This window comes from Ceratotherium simum, chromosome 5 (assembly GCF_057802395.1).
Source record: "Ceratotherium simum simum isolate JZ-2026a chromosome 5, ASM5780239v1, whole genome shotgun sequence".
Lineage (NCBI taxonomy): Eukaryota > Metazoa > Chordata > Mammalia > Perissodactyla > Rhinocerotidae > Ceratotherium > Ceratotherium simum.
Window position 1 is genome coordinate 3250818 of NC_141904.1, and position 18744 is coordinate 3269561.

At 37.8% G+C, this 18744-nt stretch overlaps 1 protein-coding gene across 1 annotated transcript; it reads right to left on the minus strand.

Moving 5' to 3' along the window:
- Positions 1-4873: 4873 nt before the first annotated feature.
- SUCNR1 (succinate receptor 1) lies at positions 4874-11527 on the minus strand. Its single transcript, XM_087431704.1, has 2 exons — positions 11336-11527; positions 4874-7898 (listed from the first exon to the last, which is right to left on the minus strand). The coding sequence occupies exons 1-2, from the start codon at positions 11336-11338 to the stop codon at positions 6945-6947; spliced, it is 957 nt and encodes a 318-aa protein (XP_087287830.1). The 5' UTR covers positions 11339-11527; the 3' UTR covers positions 4874-6944.
- Between the last annotated feature and the right edge of the window lie 7217 nt (positions 11528-18744).

Here is an 18744-nt window from a genome sequence, read left to right on the forward strand (position 1 = left end):
ATCAATTCTGTATAGAAGAAGAAAGGAACAGAGAAGGACTACTAAAACATTGAGAAAAAAAAAAAAGTTAAAAAATGGCAGTAAGTACATACTAATCAATAGCTACTTTAAACGTCAATGGACTAAATGCTCCAATTAAAAGGCATAGGGTGGCTGACTGGATAAAAAAACAAGACTCATATATATGCTGCATACAAGAGACACACTTCAGAACTAAAGACACTCACAAACTGAAAGTGAAGGGATGGAAAAAGATACTCCACGCAAATGGCAATGAAAAGAAAGCTGGGGTAGCAGTACTCATATCAGACAAAATAGACTTTAAAACAAAAACTGTAAAAAGAGACAAAGAAGGGCATTACATAATGATCAAGGGAACAATCCAATAAGAGGATATAACACTTGAAAATATCTACACACCCAATGTAGGTGCACCTAAATATATAAAGCAATTATTAACAGACAAAAAAACAGAAATAGACAGTAACACAATAATAGTAGGGGACTTTAACACTCCACTTACACCAACGGATAGATCATCCAAACAGAAGATCAATAAGGAAACGTTGGCCTTAAATGACACACTAGAACAGATGGACCCAGTAGATATATACAGAGCATTCCATCCAAAAAACCAAAGAATACACGTTCTTTTCAAATGCACATGGAACACTCTCCAGGATTGATTACATATTAGGCCACAAAACAAGTCTCCATCAATTTAAGAAGATTGAAATAATACCAAGCATCTTTTCTGACCACAACGGTATGAAACTAGAAATCAACTATAGGAAGAAAATCAGAAAAGCCACAAGCACGTGGAGATTAAACAAAATGCTACTGAACAATGACTGGGTTAACGAAGAAATCAAAGAAGAAATCAAAAAATACCTGGAGACAAATGAAAAGGAAAATACGACATGCCAGAATTTATGGGATACAGCAAAAGCAGTTCTAAGAGGGAAGTTTATAGCGATACAGGCCTATCTCAACAAACAAGAAAAATCTCAAATAAACAATCTAACAATGCACCTAAAGGAACTGGAAAAAGAAGAACAAACAAAGCCCAAAAGCAGTAGAAGAAGGGAAATAATAAAAATCAGAGCAGAAATAAATGAAATAGAGACCAAAAAAACAATAGAAAAAATTAATAAAACCAAGAGCTGGTTCTTTGAAAAGATCAACAAAATTGACAAATCTTTAGCTAGACTCACCAAGAAAAAAAGAGAGAAGGCACAAATAAGTAAAATCAGAAATGAAAGAGGAGAGGTTACAACAGACACCTCAGAAATACAAAAGATTATAAGAGAATACTATGAAAAGCTATATGCCAACCAATTCGACAATCTGGAAGAAATGGATAAATTCTTAGAATCATACAACCTTCCAAAACTGGATCAAGAAGAAGTAGAGAATTTGAATAGACCAATCACCAGTAAGGAGATTGAAACAGTAATCAAAAACCTCCCCAAAAATAAAAGTCCAGGACCAGACGGCTTCCCTGGTGAATTCTACCATTCAAAGAAGACTTAATACCTAGCCTTCTCAAACTCTTCCAAAAAATTGAGGAGGGGGGGAAGCTCCCTAACTCATTCTACGAAGCTGACATTACCCTGATACCAAAACCAGACAAGGACAACACAAAAAAAGAAAATTACAGGCCAATATCACTGATGAACATTGATGCAAAAATCCTCAACAAAATACTAGCAAATCGCATACAACAATACGTTAAAAAGATTATACACCATGATCAAGTGGGATTTACTCCAGGGATGCAGGGATGGTTTAACATTCGCAAATCAATCAACGTAATACACCACATTAATAAAATGAAGAATAAAAATCACATGATCATCTCAATAGATGCAGAGAAAGCATTTGACAAGATACAGCATCCCTTTATGATAAAAACTCTGAATAAAATGGGTATAGAAGGAAAGTAACTCAACATAATAAAGACCATATATGAGAAACCCACAGCTAATATCATCCTCAATGGTGAAAAACTGAAAGCCATCCCTCTAAGAACAGGAACCAGACAAGGATGCCCACTGTCACCACTCCTATTTAACATAGTACTGGAAGTCCTAGCCAGAGCAATCAGGCAAGAGAAAGAAATAAAAGAGATCCAAATTGGAAAGGAAGAAGTGAAACTGTCGCTATTTGCAGATGACATGATTTTATATATAGAAAACCCTAAAGAATCCACCAGAAAACTTTTAGAAGTAATAAACGAATATGGTAAAGTTGCAGGATACAAAATCAACATACAAAAATCAGTTGCATTTCTGTACACTAACAACGAAGTAGCAGAAAGAGAAATTAAGAATACCATCCCATTTACAATTGCAACAAAAAGAATAAAATACCTAGGAATAAACTTAACCAAAGAGGTGAAAGATCTGTACACCGAAAACTATAAAACATTTCTGAAAGAAATTGAAGAAGACACAAAGAAATGGAAAGATATTCCGTGCTCTTGGATTAGAAGAATTAACATAGTTAAGATGTCCATAGTTCCTAAAGCCATCTATAGATTCGATGCAATCCCTATCAAAGTTCCAACAACATTTTTCACAGAAATAGAACAAAGAATCCTAGAATTTATATGGAACAACAAAAGACCCCGAATAGGCAAAGGAAGCCTGAGAAAAAAGAACAAAGCTGGAGGTATCACACTCCCTGATTTCAAAATATACTACAAAGCTATAGTAACCAAAACAGCATGGTACTGGCACAGAAACAGACACACAGATCAATGGAATGGAATCGAAAGCCCAGAAATAAACCCACACATCTATGGACAGCTAATCTTTGACAAAGGAGCCAAGAACATACAATGGAGAAAAGAAAGTCTCTTCAACAAATGGTGTTGGGAAAACTGGATAGCCATATGCAAAAAAATGAAAGTAGACCCTTACCTTACACCATACACAAAAATTAACTCCAAATGGATTAAAGAGTTGAATGTAAGACCTGAAACTGTGAAACTTCTAGAAGAAAACATAGGCAGTACGCTCTTCAACATCGGTCTTAGCAACATCTTTTCAAACACCACGTCTGACCGGGCAAGAGAAACAATAGAAAAAATAAACAAATGGGACTACATCAAACTAAAAAGCTTCTGCACAGCAAAGGAAACCATCAACAAAACGAAAAGACAACCTAACAATTGGGAGAAGATATTTGCAAACCATACTTCTGATAAGGGCTTAATCTCCAAAATATATAAAGAACTCATGCATCTCAACAACAAAACTACCAACCCAATTAAAAAATGGGCAAAAGACCTGAACAGACATTTCTCCGAAGAAGATATACAGATGGCCAACAGACACATGAAAAGATGTTCAAAATCACTATCAGGGAAATGCAAATCAAAACTACAATGAGATATCACCTCACGCCCGTCAGAATGGCTATAATTAACAAGACAGGAAACAATATGTGTTGGAGAGGATGTGGAGAGAAGGGAACTCTCATACACTGCTGGTGGGAGTGCAAACTGGTGCAGCCACTATGGAAAACAGTATGGAGATTCCTCAAAAAATCAAGGATAGAACTACCATATGATCCAGCTATTCCACTGTTGGGTATTTATCCAAAGAACTTGAAAACACCAATTTGTAAAGGTACATGCACCCCTGTGTTCATTGCAGCCTTATTCACGATAGCCAAGACTTGGAAGCAACCTAAGTGCCCATCAAGGGATGAATGGATAAAGAAGCTGTGGTATATATACACAATGGAATACTACTCAGCCATAAGAAACGATGAAATCCAGCCATTTGTGACAACGTGGATGGACATTGAGGGTATTATGCAAAGTGAAATAAGTCAGAGGGAGAAGGTCCAATACCGTATGATTTCCTTCATTAAGTAGTAGATAATAACAACAATAAACAAACACATAGGGACAGAGATTGGATGGGTGGTTACCAGAGGGGAAGGGGGAGGAGGAGGGTGAAAGGGATAATTCGGTACATGTGTGTGGTGATGGGTTGTAATTAGTATTTTGGTGATGAACATGATGTAATCTATGCAGAAATAGAAGTACAATGAATGTATACCTGAAATTTTTACAATGTCATAAACCAATGTTACTGCAATAAACAAAAAATTAAAAAATAAAAAGACAAATGGGAAAAAAATATATAGAGGAAAATATAAGGGACAGGGCAATGGCAGCTGGCACCTGTATTAGTGCATATACACTCTATTCTTCATGTAAAATAGTATTCCTTACAAAAGTAGTGATGACAAAAACAGCTTGATCATGCACACTAAAAAGGAGCATTGAATTCTAATTTGTTCTGTAAGATATTTATTCATAATACACAATCTTTTAAAATGTGCCTTGCTAGGTGCTCTGAGGACAATAAAGAATTAGATATGGTTTTTCCATTCGCAGAACTTAGAGTTGACTCGAATCTAAACAACTATAATATAAGGAAAAAATAATGCATTTCATAAAAACGGTACGTAAAAGCAGTCTGAAATCCCAAAGGTAGACAGATTTATTGCCAGATTTGGGGAGAAGATCTAAAGGATGACTTTAAGAAAGAGTGACAGATGAGATGGACCTTAAAAGATGCTTAGAATTTTTATATGTGGGCATGATGGAACAGGGGTGAGCAAACAGGTGTACACAGTGAAGAAATTTCTGAATATAATGAAATGAAGTAGCTATCTTTGGCTGGAGGGTATAGTTTATGACAACAGTGTGGGAGATAATGTACGAAGAGTCAGTGGGTTCAGATCGCAAAATATTGGACCAAATAGTTTAGACATGATTCTGAAGACACTAGGGAGTCAATTAAAAGACAAGATAAAAAAGCACATTATTTCCTTTGAAAACCACAAACCCAGCAAGGATTTCCATTATTTATTGTTTGTGAGTCTTACAATCATCTAAAAAGCAAGTGAAATAGATCTTATAATTTTAGTGCAGGTCTCTTTAGTCTGTTAAGGATTAAGTTACCACATGACAGATTTGAGTGAGAAAAGAATTAAGACGTGCTACAAAATTACTTAACATTTTTGTTATAAGGTATATGTAAGCGTTTGTGGTTTCACAAAATATTTCACTGCACTATTAGAAAGAGTCTACCACTACCACTCCTTAAGTTATATGTTGCTAATTTTGCAGAAGTAATCAAATACTTCTTTCCTATGGCCCTTTTTGTGGACTTTTCTGATGAAGAAATTCAGGAGATTCTGTTTTCAGTTTATTATCAGGCAGTTATAAAATTACACTGAAATTTTTAAAATATTGATTATAAAGAGAAAGCATGAAAAAAATACCTAAAGCCTAATTCTATGTAAGAAAATGAATCCTTTGTAAGTAATGTGTTTTTATAATATTACAGTTGCTTGCAGTGTAGAAGCATTAACTGGGAATATTTTGAGTTTTGGAAATATCGGAATATGATATAACCAGAACAGGAATATCATCTCAGAACAGGAAGGACAATGGACTTTTGTGTCTTTGCTCATGCTTATTTTATCCTTCATGTTACAGCTAACGACCTCAAGGAAAGCAGCATAGACAAATAGCCATGGACACCTTTTGTTGCATATAGTAAGTGTATTAGTATGTGGTACTCATTTGACATAAAAAGCTAATGCAGCACTTGGTTTTTCTTTTCCCTAATTTGTTTCATGGCATAGAACGGTGTCTAACTAACCCTCCTGGGATAATCTCTATTGATATGCACATAAATATTCCTTGTATTCTACAATTTCGTAAAGTGCATTTTGTTTAGAAATTTCCTCCGGTAGTCTTAAATAAGGTTCCACGAAAACAAGGCTCACTCCAGGTGTGAGCCGCTCTCTCTAAGATAAAGTTGTCCTTGTAAATTATCTATTGCTTATAAAAAAATCTGTGGGGGTGGGGGAGAAAAACTGGGACTTTCCTTCCAAAAGGGAAAATTAACCCAACGAATTTTGGTATTACATTTCATTTCCTCTTATTTGCTGGTTTTATGACATTAATATATTTTAAAGTTTACTGTGTAGTCAAGAGCAGCAAGGCTAAGGAACATAATATATTTCCATGCACTGATGATCCAATTGTGATAATAAAATGCTAGATGGTACAATCATCATAAAAGCAATATTTTGTTTTGTTTTGTTTTGTGTTGCTTTGGGTTTCCTTACAGGCACTTTGTGTTCTGTAACTCTGAGATTTTTGTAACTCTCCTTGGTATCTCTTTCTAGTATTTTGATAAAATCCTTTACACCTAAAACCCCTGAGAGACAAGCTCAAACATGCCTCTCTCTTTGTTGAACTGTCTCTTTAGGTTCTATTTGATATGAATCTTTGCACTAAAAACCAGAAAAGGACTTATAATTACAACTTGACCCCAATTCATGATCAATATAAAGCAATGTCTTATAGGCATCTCTGAACTCATTATGTTGCTTTCTTGCTCCTTGTTATTATTGTTTACTTAAATTTGCTCAAAAGCACAACTTCTAACAACACTGGTTGATAGTGTATGTGTAATCTTCCGTTATTCAGTTCTCACATAAGCTTACAGGATTGTATGAATGAGAACAACATAGAGAATGTTGCCAGTGCAATTTCTTTTACAGTCTGGACTAAATGCAGACAACTTGCTGCTGCTTTGCTGTTCCAGTCCTTTTGCACGGATTGCGAAGGTCTTGTAACAGCTGACGGTTTGGACTCACGCGCCCAAACACTAGGTGGTGCTAGTCCAACTCCTTTCAACTCTTAGGGGAAGAAACCAATAACTACTCCCCATCCTCTTCTTTTCGCATACACCGAGTATGACACGTCTTTAACACAGGGGCAGGACTGCGGCCCTCTTTAATTTACGTTTATGAGTTAAACTCTAACTGGCTGACAGCTGCGTGCGTATAACACTCTGTTACGCAATACCTCACTTTTCCCCGAATGAAAACGTGAGTCCATTAGCTCATCTTCTGAAGGATGTAAAGGATTTGAAGTGGTGCCTCAGTTTACTCATCAGCATCTCCCTGAAGTGATCTCCCATGAGGAAATAGAAGACAGGATTGATGACGCTGTTCAGAAAGGCCAGAGGCCGGGTCACAATGTAGAAGGTGCTGATGGTGGCCTGCGTGCACTGGTGCTGCGCCCTGTTCCCCAGGCGGGAGGCGATGCGCACGTTCCTCAGGATGTGGTAGGGCGTGAAGAGCACAGAGAAGATCACGACCGCCATGATGACGAGGGTGAGGGGCTTCTCCAGGGGCAAAGCAGTAGCCAGCTGCCTGCTCCTCTCCCTCAGGAAAAGGACAATCTTGAAATAAAAGAAGCACATCACAGAAAGAGGAATGAGGAACCCTAAGAAGGTTAGACACATGCTATAAATGAGGTTGTATGTGGGGTCCCCAGAACTTGCATAGTCGTTACAGTTGGTACTGTTGTCGGCTGTAACAGGATTTATCACAGAAAGTATGGGCAGTAGCTCTAAGGTTACTAAAACCCAGATGGCCACAGAGATTAAAACAGCAAACTCTTTCTTTTGCAGAAGGTGTTCCCGGAAAGGGTACTTCATGAGCAGGTACCGGTCAATGCTGATGAACGTGAGGAAAAGAATGCTGGTGTAGAGGTTGGCGTGAAGCACGTATCGGTTGACTGTGCAGAGCACGTCCGCATACATCCATCGCCCGTGGGCATACGTTCTCATCAGCATGGGAAGGGTGCACAAAAAGGCCAAGTCAGAGATAGAGAGGTTAAAGAGATAGATGTTACTGCTGGTCCAGCTCTTCAGGCAGAAGAGGTAGCCAAACACAACAGCCGTATTCCCGAGGAGTCCCACGATGAACTCAACCCCATAAAAAATGGGGAGGTAGTACTTTTCCAGGGCAGCCTCTGCTGCTAGCCAGTTTTTGCAAGTTGCATTCAATGCCTAAAGGAAAGAGAAAACATAAGGATGAAACTCTAGACTATGACTAAAGACCAAACATAATAATAATAATAAAACACTTAAAAGTTGGACTATGGAGAGTAGGTTACATTAGTAAGGAGTGCATATATACACATACACGTATGTACACGTATATATGTCACTAATCTATTATTTCAACGGATATTTACTGAGTACCTTTGAACTACATGCTAGCACTGGAAATAATGGCATTGAGTAAAATAAAGTTCCTAATCACAAACAGTTTATACTGTCTTGGGAAAGATGAGGAAATAAACAAATACATGTCACATAATGATAACGAGGGTTCCAGACATAAGGAAAGGCACGTGCAAAGGTCCTGAGGTGGAAACACGTAGAGGACTTAACAAACAGCAAAGAGGTCAAGGGAAAGTGGAAAGAAGTAAGTGAAGAGGAGAGTCTAATTCATTTTTGTGTCTCCAGGACCTGCCATGGTCTCTAGCAGATCACAGTTTGACAAATTCTGCTGAGTTAAACTGAATTGAACCACAATCTACAAGAGGAAACAGGGATTGTTATATAACTCCAGTCTTGATATTTTAATAGCTTTTATTCTTTTTCTGTATTGTCAAAGAATTATGCTTATTTTATTAAATTCATAAAATGCAACTCCGGTTTTAAAACACGATTTTTTACAGTTTAAAATATGAAAGCTGAAAATCTTAGAAATAATAACAGTGGCCTCTATTTACTGACAGCTTATAGTGAATGAGGCACTGGGCTCACCACTTTTCCAGGATTATCTCATTTAATACTCGCAGTGACCTAATGAGGTGGGAACTGCTATTGTTCTCACTTTACACATGAAGTCACTGAGGTTTGGAAAATTAAGTATCTTCCTGAGGTCATACATCTAGAAAAAGACCTCCATCACAGCTCCTTCTGAATAGGGGCCAAGGAAACAAGCAGTCTGATTCATTCAAATCTCAACTGTCTTCCTCACTGGCCATTTTCTCTCTTGCAATGGGGCCAGATTGTCTGTGGCTGCGTAAAGGATTTAAAGAACCGGAATTTCTTACAAATGTACAGGACTGTCATTGTTAAATATTAAATCCTACTTATTTCTAACGAGGAGAAAGCAAGGTTGAGAATAAAATTTTCTAAACATATCTTCGTCGAATAGCACTCTTCGTGTTGGTTGTAATCGAGGGACTTCCCAGCTGCTTTCAATTCTGCGACTTCCGGAAGCACCGTCAACCTTGCCTCCTATGACGTGGCAATCCCCTTGTCCTCCTTTCTCTCTTTGTAGACTTTTGTGGTCTAACCCTTCTTTGCCCCAGCTTTAAATGTTGGAGTCCCTCGAGGCTTAGTTCTGCGCAACCTGGTTATTTTGGGAAAACTCAGAAAGCTGGTACGCGCACTCAAATGAATGTTAAGGCAATAGAAAGTTTCCTTGAGACAAGAAACTCATTGGCTTCATTTTTGAATTTCCTCTTCTTCTACTCATAACTCTTATCTTTCTGCCTCCTCACTTCTTACATGTACTGACTGATGTCCGTAGCTTATGTGCAGCAGAAAGCTTTCCCTGCTGTGGAAGGAAGATAGAGCCGGGAGGACTGGCATAGCTAGAAGCAGATTACCAATAACTGCCACTCGGGCAAGTTAGGCGCCACGCTGAAGCCGTAGAGAGTTCTGCTGCACCTGAGCCGTGCACTGCGGATAGAGGGCGGTCGGAGGGGCAGAGAATGCAGGACTGGGAGAAGGAAAATGAATGGCGGTCACCTTCTCCTGCCTTTCAGACTGCTTCCTTCTTTTTTTAAAAATAACTTTTTAAAATACATGTTATTATGCAACACTCACTCAGAACATGCAGATGGACAGAAAGAAGAAATCAAAACTGTCTGTAAACCAACCACTCCTAATATTTGAATACCTCCCTACAGTTTAATATTTATTTGAATTTATTTTTACAAAAATACGACGTTTTATAATCTGCTTTTTGATACATTTATTTCATTCTTAAGATAATTTTCCTAAGTCCATAATATTAACAAATTGTGGTTTTATAAATGTAAGACTGTCTAAAGTTGCAGGCCAATTTAACCTCCCAGGACCCACAATTTTTAGAGTATTCGATTCTGCATTGGACGATGTTTGTGGTTTGGTGTGTTTTTAGAGTGGCCAGCACCATTCTCCAAATTAATGAAGTAAGCTATCCTTTAAGCAAAATTCCCAATTGAAGGGAAATTGTCTCGTGAAATTAATATTCTCTCTTCTGCTTTCTAGTGGTTTAATTTTAATTTTTAGGAAATAGAAATCATGATAAATAGGTTATAGGTCATTTGGATGAATTATTTTTAACAGGCTTTTTTTTTTAAGATATTGGCAATTAAAGTGAAATCTTTAATTGTAGATCCGAAAATATATATAAACCTGTTAGAATTATTAAACTACAAGCAATATTCAATTTATTCACATAAGCAGATCAGTAGTACTCATTTTTAATTTGAGAATAATGTTTCCTTCACTTTAATTGTATTCATCCTTTTTAAAATGTACATTTTTGAAACAAATTAAAAAATATTTTGATAGTTTATTATTAAATTGTTTCTTCTTATAATCATCAAAATTAAACAAAAAACACGTATGAAATTTTAATTCTTAATTGCTTCCTTAAGGCAAATTTACATGTTAATATGAGTATTTTTTTAACAAATTTATTTTTTCATTAATTATTTGGATAAAAATATATTCACACTGAAAAGATACAATAATTTAATATTGATGACTTCATTTTCTAATATATTCCAGAAATTACACCAGAAGTGAAGGTATTAAAAAGTGATAGTGTGGTATCAAATCATGTGTTTATGAATTTATTTAAAAATACTTCTCTAATTATAAAATGTTCTGGAAGGCATATTAGCAATGGTTTCTGCAATTTTCCATTTTTTCTTAGTGAGTTATATTCTTGAATAATGTAATTTTTACAAACATAAATGCTGAATTTAATCTTTAGAATGCCTTAAAATTCTCTCTAACACTTTATTTTATAAAGATGAAAATATTATATATGACAGATTATTTCATATGATTTAGGAACTTTAAGTTTTTTCTGTAAATAGTTATAATTTACTAAGCAAATCCAATTACTCTTTTGTTGAAATATGTCACCAAAACATTAGCAAATATAATAAACGTCTTTAAATAAAACAAGTTTAGTGTTTGACAATTAAAACAAGACACTAAATTTTGTAAAAAATAAATGTAGAGGAAAAAAATTGACTTCCGTTCTGTTTCTTTTGCTGTTCTACATGTACTTATGCACGACAGTTCAGTTTATTTAAACATTACTTAAAACATTAATTGCTCACAGGCCTCTTTTAAGAGAAACCCCTAACTAACAGGCGGTCTAGCGTTACCTTACACACTCGAGTGACGTTGAGTTGTTAACTTACCATTCTGTTGCAAGGCCTGGATCCCTCAGCAGAAGTTCTTTACCAGCAACTTGATGGAGCTTCTGACCCAGTGCTCTGCCGCTGGACATAGTCACTGCAGCCTGATTTGCATATCATGCAGCCAAGATTAATAATTCAGAAGTTCAGGAATAATTTGTTCTGTCAAACCTCCAAGTCAAGTTCAAGTAGAGGAACTTCCTGTGAAGTTGAGACACAATACGAGTTACTCATTGCACAAACAGATTTTGAAAAGACAACTGTTGACGTTACCTTACTCACCATGGAAACGACAGAGAAGCATTAGTTATTTTCATGCTTATTTGCATGTTTAAAGGTTAGCACTGTTTATACTGGGTACACTAATGCTTCTGCTGCTTCTTCATTTTTCCAGTTGACAATTTTTGGTGAACTCATATTGGGCATATGATAACTAGACAGCAGTTATCAACAAATCCGAGGGAATTATAGAACAAATTCTAGAGGCAAATCTGGATATAGGCTCTGTCAGTGTACTGGCAAAGGGACGCTAGAGCCTCAGGTATTTCCCATTTCATTTTCTGTGATTAAAATCAAGAGACATAAAAAACACATCAGGTGGCTAGGGATTAGGGAGAGAGGTGGCGTGGAAGCAAGATAACCTCACTAGATGGCAATTCAAACATCGCCATCCATGCCCTACGTGCGCCTGGAAGCACATCGCCACCGTTTTAGACGGAAGCACGCCTGGCTTTTTCTGAGAATTACGTTAGATTTATTTTCAAGTAAACACTCGATCTGCTTGATTTGAAGCATAGGGTTTATGCCGAGAAAGTCTCTAATTGTGCAGGCAGTAGTAATTTAATTTGAATGCCATAAAAGTGGAATGCTGAGTTAGCAGTGACAGACAGAAGCCCAAAAGGAAAGTTTATTACAGCCAGTCCTCTTGCCCAAGTACTTCCCCTCCTCCAATATATGAGAGCCCAAAACTTAGAAACTTAAAAAATGTATTTTATATATATACACATACGTATGTATATTATACTTAAAAGTACATATATTCATGAAATACAAATGTATTTAAACATGAAATGTATGGTATTTATATAAAATAATGTCTCTATAATTTGTTGAATTCTTATCATATGCCTGGTATTGTACCAAGCATTGTTATGCATTGAATGCTTATAAAACCTCTCTGGGGCTGTTATTATTTTTAAATTTTTCTCATTTCACAGATTAGGAAACTGAGCCTCAGAGAGGTTAATTAACTTTCCCGAGGTCACAGAATCTGTAAAGAGAGAGGCCTGAGTTTAAACCTATACGTTTTGATCGTAAAAGCACCTGCTCTGATTCTTGACTGCCTACAACATTGAACGACAATACCTTTAATGTACACCACAGATTGAACCCAAGTCCAAGAATTAACGACCACTATTTTTCAGAAATGCAGCTCTTTTTTACTCTTAAAGAGAAGACTAAAAACATCATTTTTGTCTATAATTTTAAAAGAAAACAAAGCAAAGCATTTGAATGACCAATGCCAGGCTTATTCAACATGAATTGACACAGACCTCACCAAACGACGGCGGCTTGTGGCTGTATGTCACGTTTCGGCCACTGTTCTGACAAGAAACAAGGGCTATTCCCTCTTTGTGGGTGGTGGGAGTTCCCCACAGCTTCCTCTTTCTTTGTCCTACATCCTGACTACCATCTCTATCTGGGCTGCTGAGAAGAAACACGGTCTGTACTTCTCCTTCCTCTCGGTATGTGAAGTCAGACCTGCGGCCTGGTGGGCTTGCTTCCGCTGAAGTCCTGCTTCACGAGAACTCCATTGCCTCAGGATGTTTTCGAAGGAGGAACCGGAGTGATTCTGGGACAGACCTGATAAAAGGTGTCCAGTACTCCTACCCTTTTCGTATGATGAGGCTTTATTCAGGTCTGCAAGGATGGCCGCACAGGGTCAAGGCCAGATGCAGGACTGTGGGCCCCGTGAGCAGGGCCGTCTGTCCGTCACACAGGGCCCCACGCACTGAAGGACCAGGCGCTTGAGTTAATGCCCTACTCTCACATTCTGATTGAAATTCTGAATAACGTTTTAACAGGGGGCCGCTGTGTTTTCATTTCGTGCCGGGCTCACATCGTGTAGCAGTCTTGCCCGTGAGAGTACAAATCTCCTAGGACAGGATTTCTATTCAGCATGTAAAATGTCAATGAGGCAAAGTTTTCGTTTTTTGGTTTTGGTTTTTTTAGGAACAATGTGACATGCTGACATTTACTGCTTGAGCCGCAATGGACATTTGAAAGGCAGCAAAGTCTGCAGTGTAATTCGGTGTCTAGGAGGTAGAACGGCGCGCTGGGTAAGCACAGGCCCTGTGCTTTCAAGCTGTCTCCTTTCAACTCGTGGCTTCACCACTTACTGGCTCTCGGTTCTCTTATCAGTAAAGGAGGGATAATTTGAGAGCCAATCTCGTGGAGTTGTTATGTATGTAGCAGAAGCACATAGTTTATGCATATGGTATCTAGCATGGGGTACAAATTAATTGCTAAATAAATGCTGGCTACTATAGAAGTTTACAAAATGGAAAGGAGACTTCTTCAGAATGATCATGTCAATCCAATGCCATCAATGTTAGAATATTTGCCGCCCGGGAATGTCTTTTTAAAATGACCTTATAAAAGCCAGCATGGAGAAAAGATTAGTGAATTCTCATTGTGGCTTTGCCTTTACTAACTGTGCGTTCTTTGAAAAGATAATATAACTTAGTTTCCTCATTTGGAAAAGGGGATCATAAATCCTACCCCATAAACCTCAGAATGTTCATAGCATCAAATGAGATAATACAGAAAATGCGATGGGCTAGGAACGCAGAAGCAGTGCCTATAAACCAGGAGCTCTAGTCAGGAAATTCAAGAGGAAAACGCACAGGTGGCAAAGACAATCAAAATATTAATTAAATCCCATGTTGGTAATAATCTCTTTCACTGACATTCTTTGAGCACTCACTCTGTGACAGTGCTGTGTGTGCATTAATGCCTTTATTAGTCACAAGGGTTTAATGCAGTGCACACTAGTAATATCCCCAGTTTTCAGATGAAGAAACTGAGGCTGAAAAAAAATTAAATAATTATCCACAATCACACAACTCGTAAATGGCTGGGCTGTAATACCACTCCTGAGCCCAAGCCTTTGATTGCTCTTCTGTCTTTCTCAAGGGAAAGAAGAAAATATTAGGTCAACTCATAAAACGATTGATACTGGATAATTTTTACTTTAAATATGGCAATTTCATGTGTTTTGATCTAATAAAGATAAGTTTAAAACTAACACTAAGTTTAATTATTGGTTATCAACTTTATTATTGGTTATTTATTGGTTATCCACTTTAATTATTTAAATCTGCCAACTAAATGTAATAGAACATTTCAGAAAAGAAACCAGACACTTTGAAAATAAATAAGTGAAGTGTTTATAGGAAGCTTCTACCAGCAACATCCGTGGGCATGTTTAGAAGACCAATTTCCTTCAACGGCACAATCAAGTCCGTGTGGAAAGCAAGCTGGTATAAGGGTCACCCGGATTTTCAAGGAACCACAAGCAGGGAAAGAGGAAGACAATTAATTTAATTCAAGGAATTTCTCCTAAACCCTTAGGGGTGGTAATAATAATAATGATAATATGACCCCAAAGAGGTTGAAATGAGTCAGGAAGATTATTGAGGGGGATAATCTGGTGTTGCTGTGCTGGGTGTACATACTCAAGGCTACATGGTTATTTCCCTATCCAAAGAATGGTTTTAAGTCCAAAATAAGAAATGAAGAGAACAGCAAATGAGAAAACGTAATAGAGGGTATAGGTGGATTGTCTCTGAGCTATTCCACATTGTAGAAACCAAACAGTCTATTGACCAAATTTGCTCTACCACAGAAAAGTCCTCCATTCAAGATGGGCATTCAAGCCGAGGAAAAGCTAGCTATGTCGTCTTTATGTAAAGATCCTCATCATGTGAGAGTCATATTGATACCGGCTCAACACAAAGTTGACAGAATAGAAGACACATTGTAGAAAAGAAACCCTATTGTAACTTTGAATGACCTCTGATTAACTAACCCAGACAAGTTCTGTGTATTTTATGGCCCCTCCCAGCTGCTGTAAGTTGATAACTTTGTTCTTTTGAGTCCCTTAGGAATGTAATGGGGCCGGCCCCGTGGCATAGCGGTTAAGCACTCATGCTCCACTGCTGGCGGCCTGGGTTCGGATCCCGGGCGCGCACCGATGCACCGCTTGTCAGGCCATGCTGTGGCTGCGTCCCATGTAAAGTGGACGAAGATGGGCACAGATGTTAGCCCAGGGCCAGTCTTCCTCAGCAAAAAGAGGAAGATTAGCATGGATGTTAGCTCAGGGCTGATCTTCCTCACAAAAAATAAATAAATAAATAAACAAATAAATAAACCTTAAAAAAAAAAAAAGGAATGTAATGACCCCAGGGCAGATAGTCTATGCTGATAGCCATCATCAATGACAACTGAAAGATCAGGGTATAGGCTGTTGCTCTGGGCTCTGATGCATATCTGGTAAAACCAGAGACTCCCAGGAACTAAGACCAGGTGTCTACCTCCACCCAGAGGTATGATGGATGCCCCACGCTGAGAGTAGATGTCTGCCTCCACCCTGAGACCAGATGCCTCCCCCACCCAGAGACCAGCCCCTTATATAACTGGCCTGTAGTCTTTGTTCTGGAAGACAGTTCTTTGGGACATGAGTCGGCCAGCTAGCAAACTGTAATAAAAAGTCCTTTTTCTTTCCTACCTCCTTGCCTCTGGACTATTGGTACATGGGCAGACGAACCCCCTTTTTGGGTGGTAACAATATTAGTGATGCAGACTTGTACACTTGCTTCTTTTTCTCTTGTCAAGTAATTGAGAAAAATGTGTCATGTTTATTATTTTTTTGTGTGTAATTCAAAGGTATTGTTTTCTGCTGAACTAAAATATGTTACTGGTTGAAAGTATCTGGCTACAGCTGAGAAGATTCTAAGTTCTTTGAATTATTAATAATCTAAAAACATAGCAAACTCACCTTTTAATTTTCAGCTTATATTCAAATTCCAACAGCTAAAGGATTTTAATAATATACAGTAAACCTTAATCACAGGTGTTTCTGTACAAAAATAATGTTTTGTTTCCCTGATATGAAATTCAAACATTTGCATGAAATATGGAGACACTTTTCATTCTTAACAGTCACTGACCATGACATAGCCTTTTTGATTTAAAAAAGAAAGTTTGCCTGAAATATTGAAATAATTTATTCGTTTGGTAATTGGCAATCCAACTCCTCAGTCTTTTCTAGTCACATTTATCATATTTTGTACAAATTTGCTTGCTTCTTGGAATATTTTGCATTATTTATGAAAACAAACAAAACAGAAAACAGCTAGTTGACGGTTTTGACGCTCACACGGTGCTTGCGCCTGGGCACTGATGCACCGCTCCCCACCTGCTCCCTCCTTCCTCCAACTCGTGACGCACCCTTGTGATAAAGAGCAAGAAGGCGGTCTGATTGAGTCTCACTGAGCATTTTAGTAATTGAATTGAGAGGTTTTCAAAATTCCCTGGAGTTTGGGAAATATGTTCATTAAGAGAGCTAAGTGCTTTGTGACTGCATTATGAATTAAATTAAGGAAATTACCTGTCCCCATTTATAAAACATTTATTGGTGTGATTCTTCTCTATTAGGATCTTTACCTCTACAACAAACTCATTGATGCAATTATTAATTTTAAAGTATGTTTTATGCTGACTTATTGTACTGTAAAACTAATAAAATTTGATAGGTCAATATTGTAATATGGTAAAGAAAGAATTTTCAGACTGTAGCCATTCAGATAATTACAATTATACAATGTAAAAGGTTAAAAAATACTTCGAACACTGCATTTTAAAATATCCCCCCACACTGTGTGTATTATTTATGCATCTATGAGTAGTATTGTTTCGTGTTAACCTAGCTTTAAAACTCAGCACCACTTGTATTATTTAAGAGTGGTTTCTGGCCAAAACTTCTAGCATGAGCTGTTGGATCTGGAGAAGTGCTCAGAAATCATTACATAGAGCTGCCTCATCCTGAGCCCAAGGACATCAGGCTCAGCGTGCTTAGGAGGAATACAGATGGATGGGAAGGCCAACTTTGGGAACAATGAGGGATGTTCTGTGCACAACAGAGATGCCAGGACCCATATTGGGGAGGAGAGAGTGGTAGGCAGTCTGCCCTAAAAGTCATATACATACTCTATTTCCTGCTGGAAAAGGAGAAAAACGCTCTTGATCCATCCCTAGACTAGGGCTTCATATTGTCTATTTTAATTAATAAAAAAGAATAGAAAAATAACAGCAAGCTGGAGGAAGAGGATCCAACAGTTGGACGCTCCATGATGCCTCTGTCTTCAGGAGTGGGGAGGTAAAAACCCTGAGCAGCCAGGAGCTTCTCACTGCCGAAGGACCTCAACACACGAAAGCTTCACCCTTCACTCTACACGAAACTCTGTGTGCTTGCCCACTGTGACCACAGGCACATGCACCGGCTGAATCAATTTGTTTTGCCCTGGAGAGCGCCTGTAACCACCAAACTCCAAGCAAACTTTTTGAATAACAACGGCCCTTCTCTTTACTATACCACCATTCCTTCCTCCTTCACTCAGCGTCTTCTAAAGACCTGTATGCACGTTGATAGTCAACTGGAAGTGCTGAAACGAGAATTTGCAGGGAAAATGAAAATGAACTAACTTTTTCCAATGACGCTAGATTCTTGAATGTTAAATGCCAAGCATCGTGACAGGAGGAAAAGAAGCAGAGGTTAGAAAAGCCCTTCACAAAGCAATGTCTGACATTTCCCTTCTCTCCTAATTTCTGTTCTGTCCTCGTAACTCAGACGCTTTCATTGTCGAGCTCACATCCTGCCTTCTTTTCAATAATTAATTCAACAAACACGTATTGGCCACCTACTATGTTCAAGGCAAAATGGGAAATTAAAGGATAAATAGGTATAAAATCTGACTTCAAGAAACTTATGACCTTTTTACACTCGAATCCTTTTAAAAGTCGCAACAAAGTCTCATCCCACACACAGCTTCTCTTTTTTGCCTTCCATATCTCCTCAGCTAGTCCACAATACAATGCTTGTTATTGTTTGTAGTATTAGAAGATAGAATTTCTATAATACTCTATTAACTATCTGTCTTTTCCATAGTCTCTGACAATCTCCTCTTTTGTTGATTTGCTAAGTCAAATATTTAATACGTGACCTTGAAAAATTTATACCATTATCTGAGCCTCGATTTTCTTGTACATGAAGCAAATTGGTGGGCTGAGTTATGGGCGGCAAATTAGAGACATAAGGGCTGCCTCTCTCCAAGCCGAGTCTGTGGTAGACG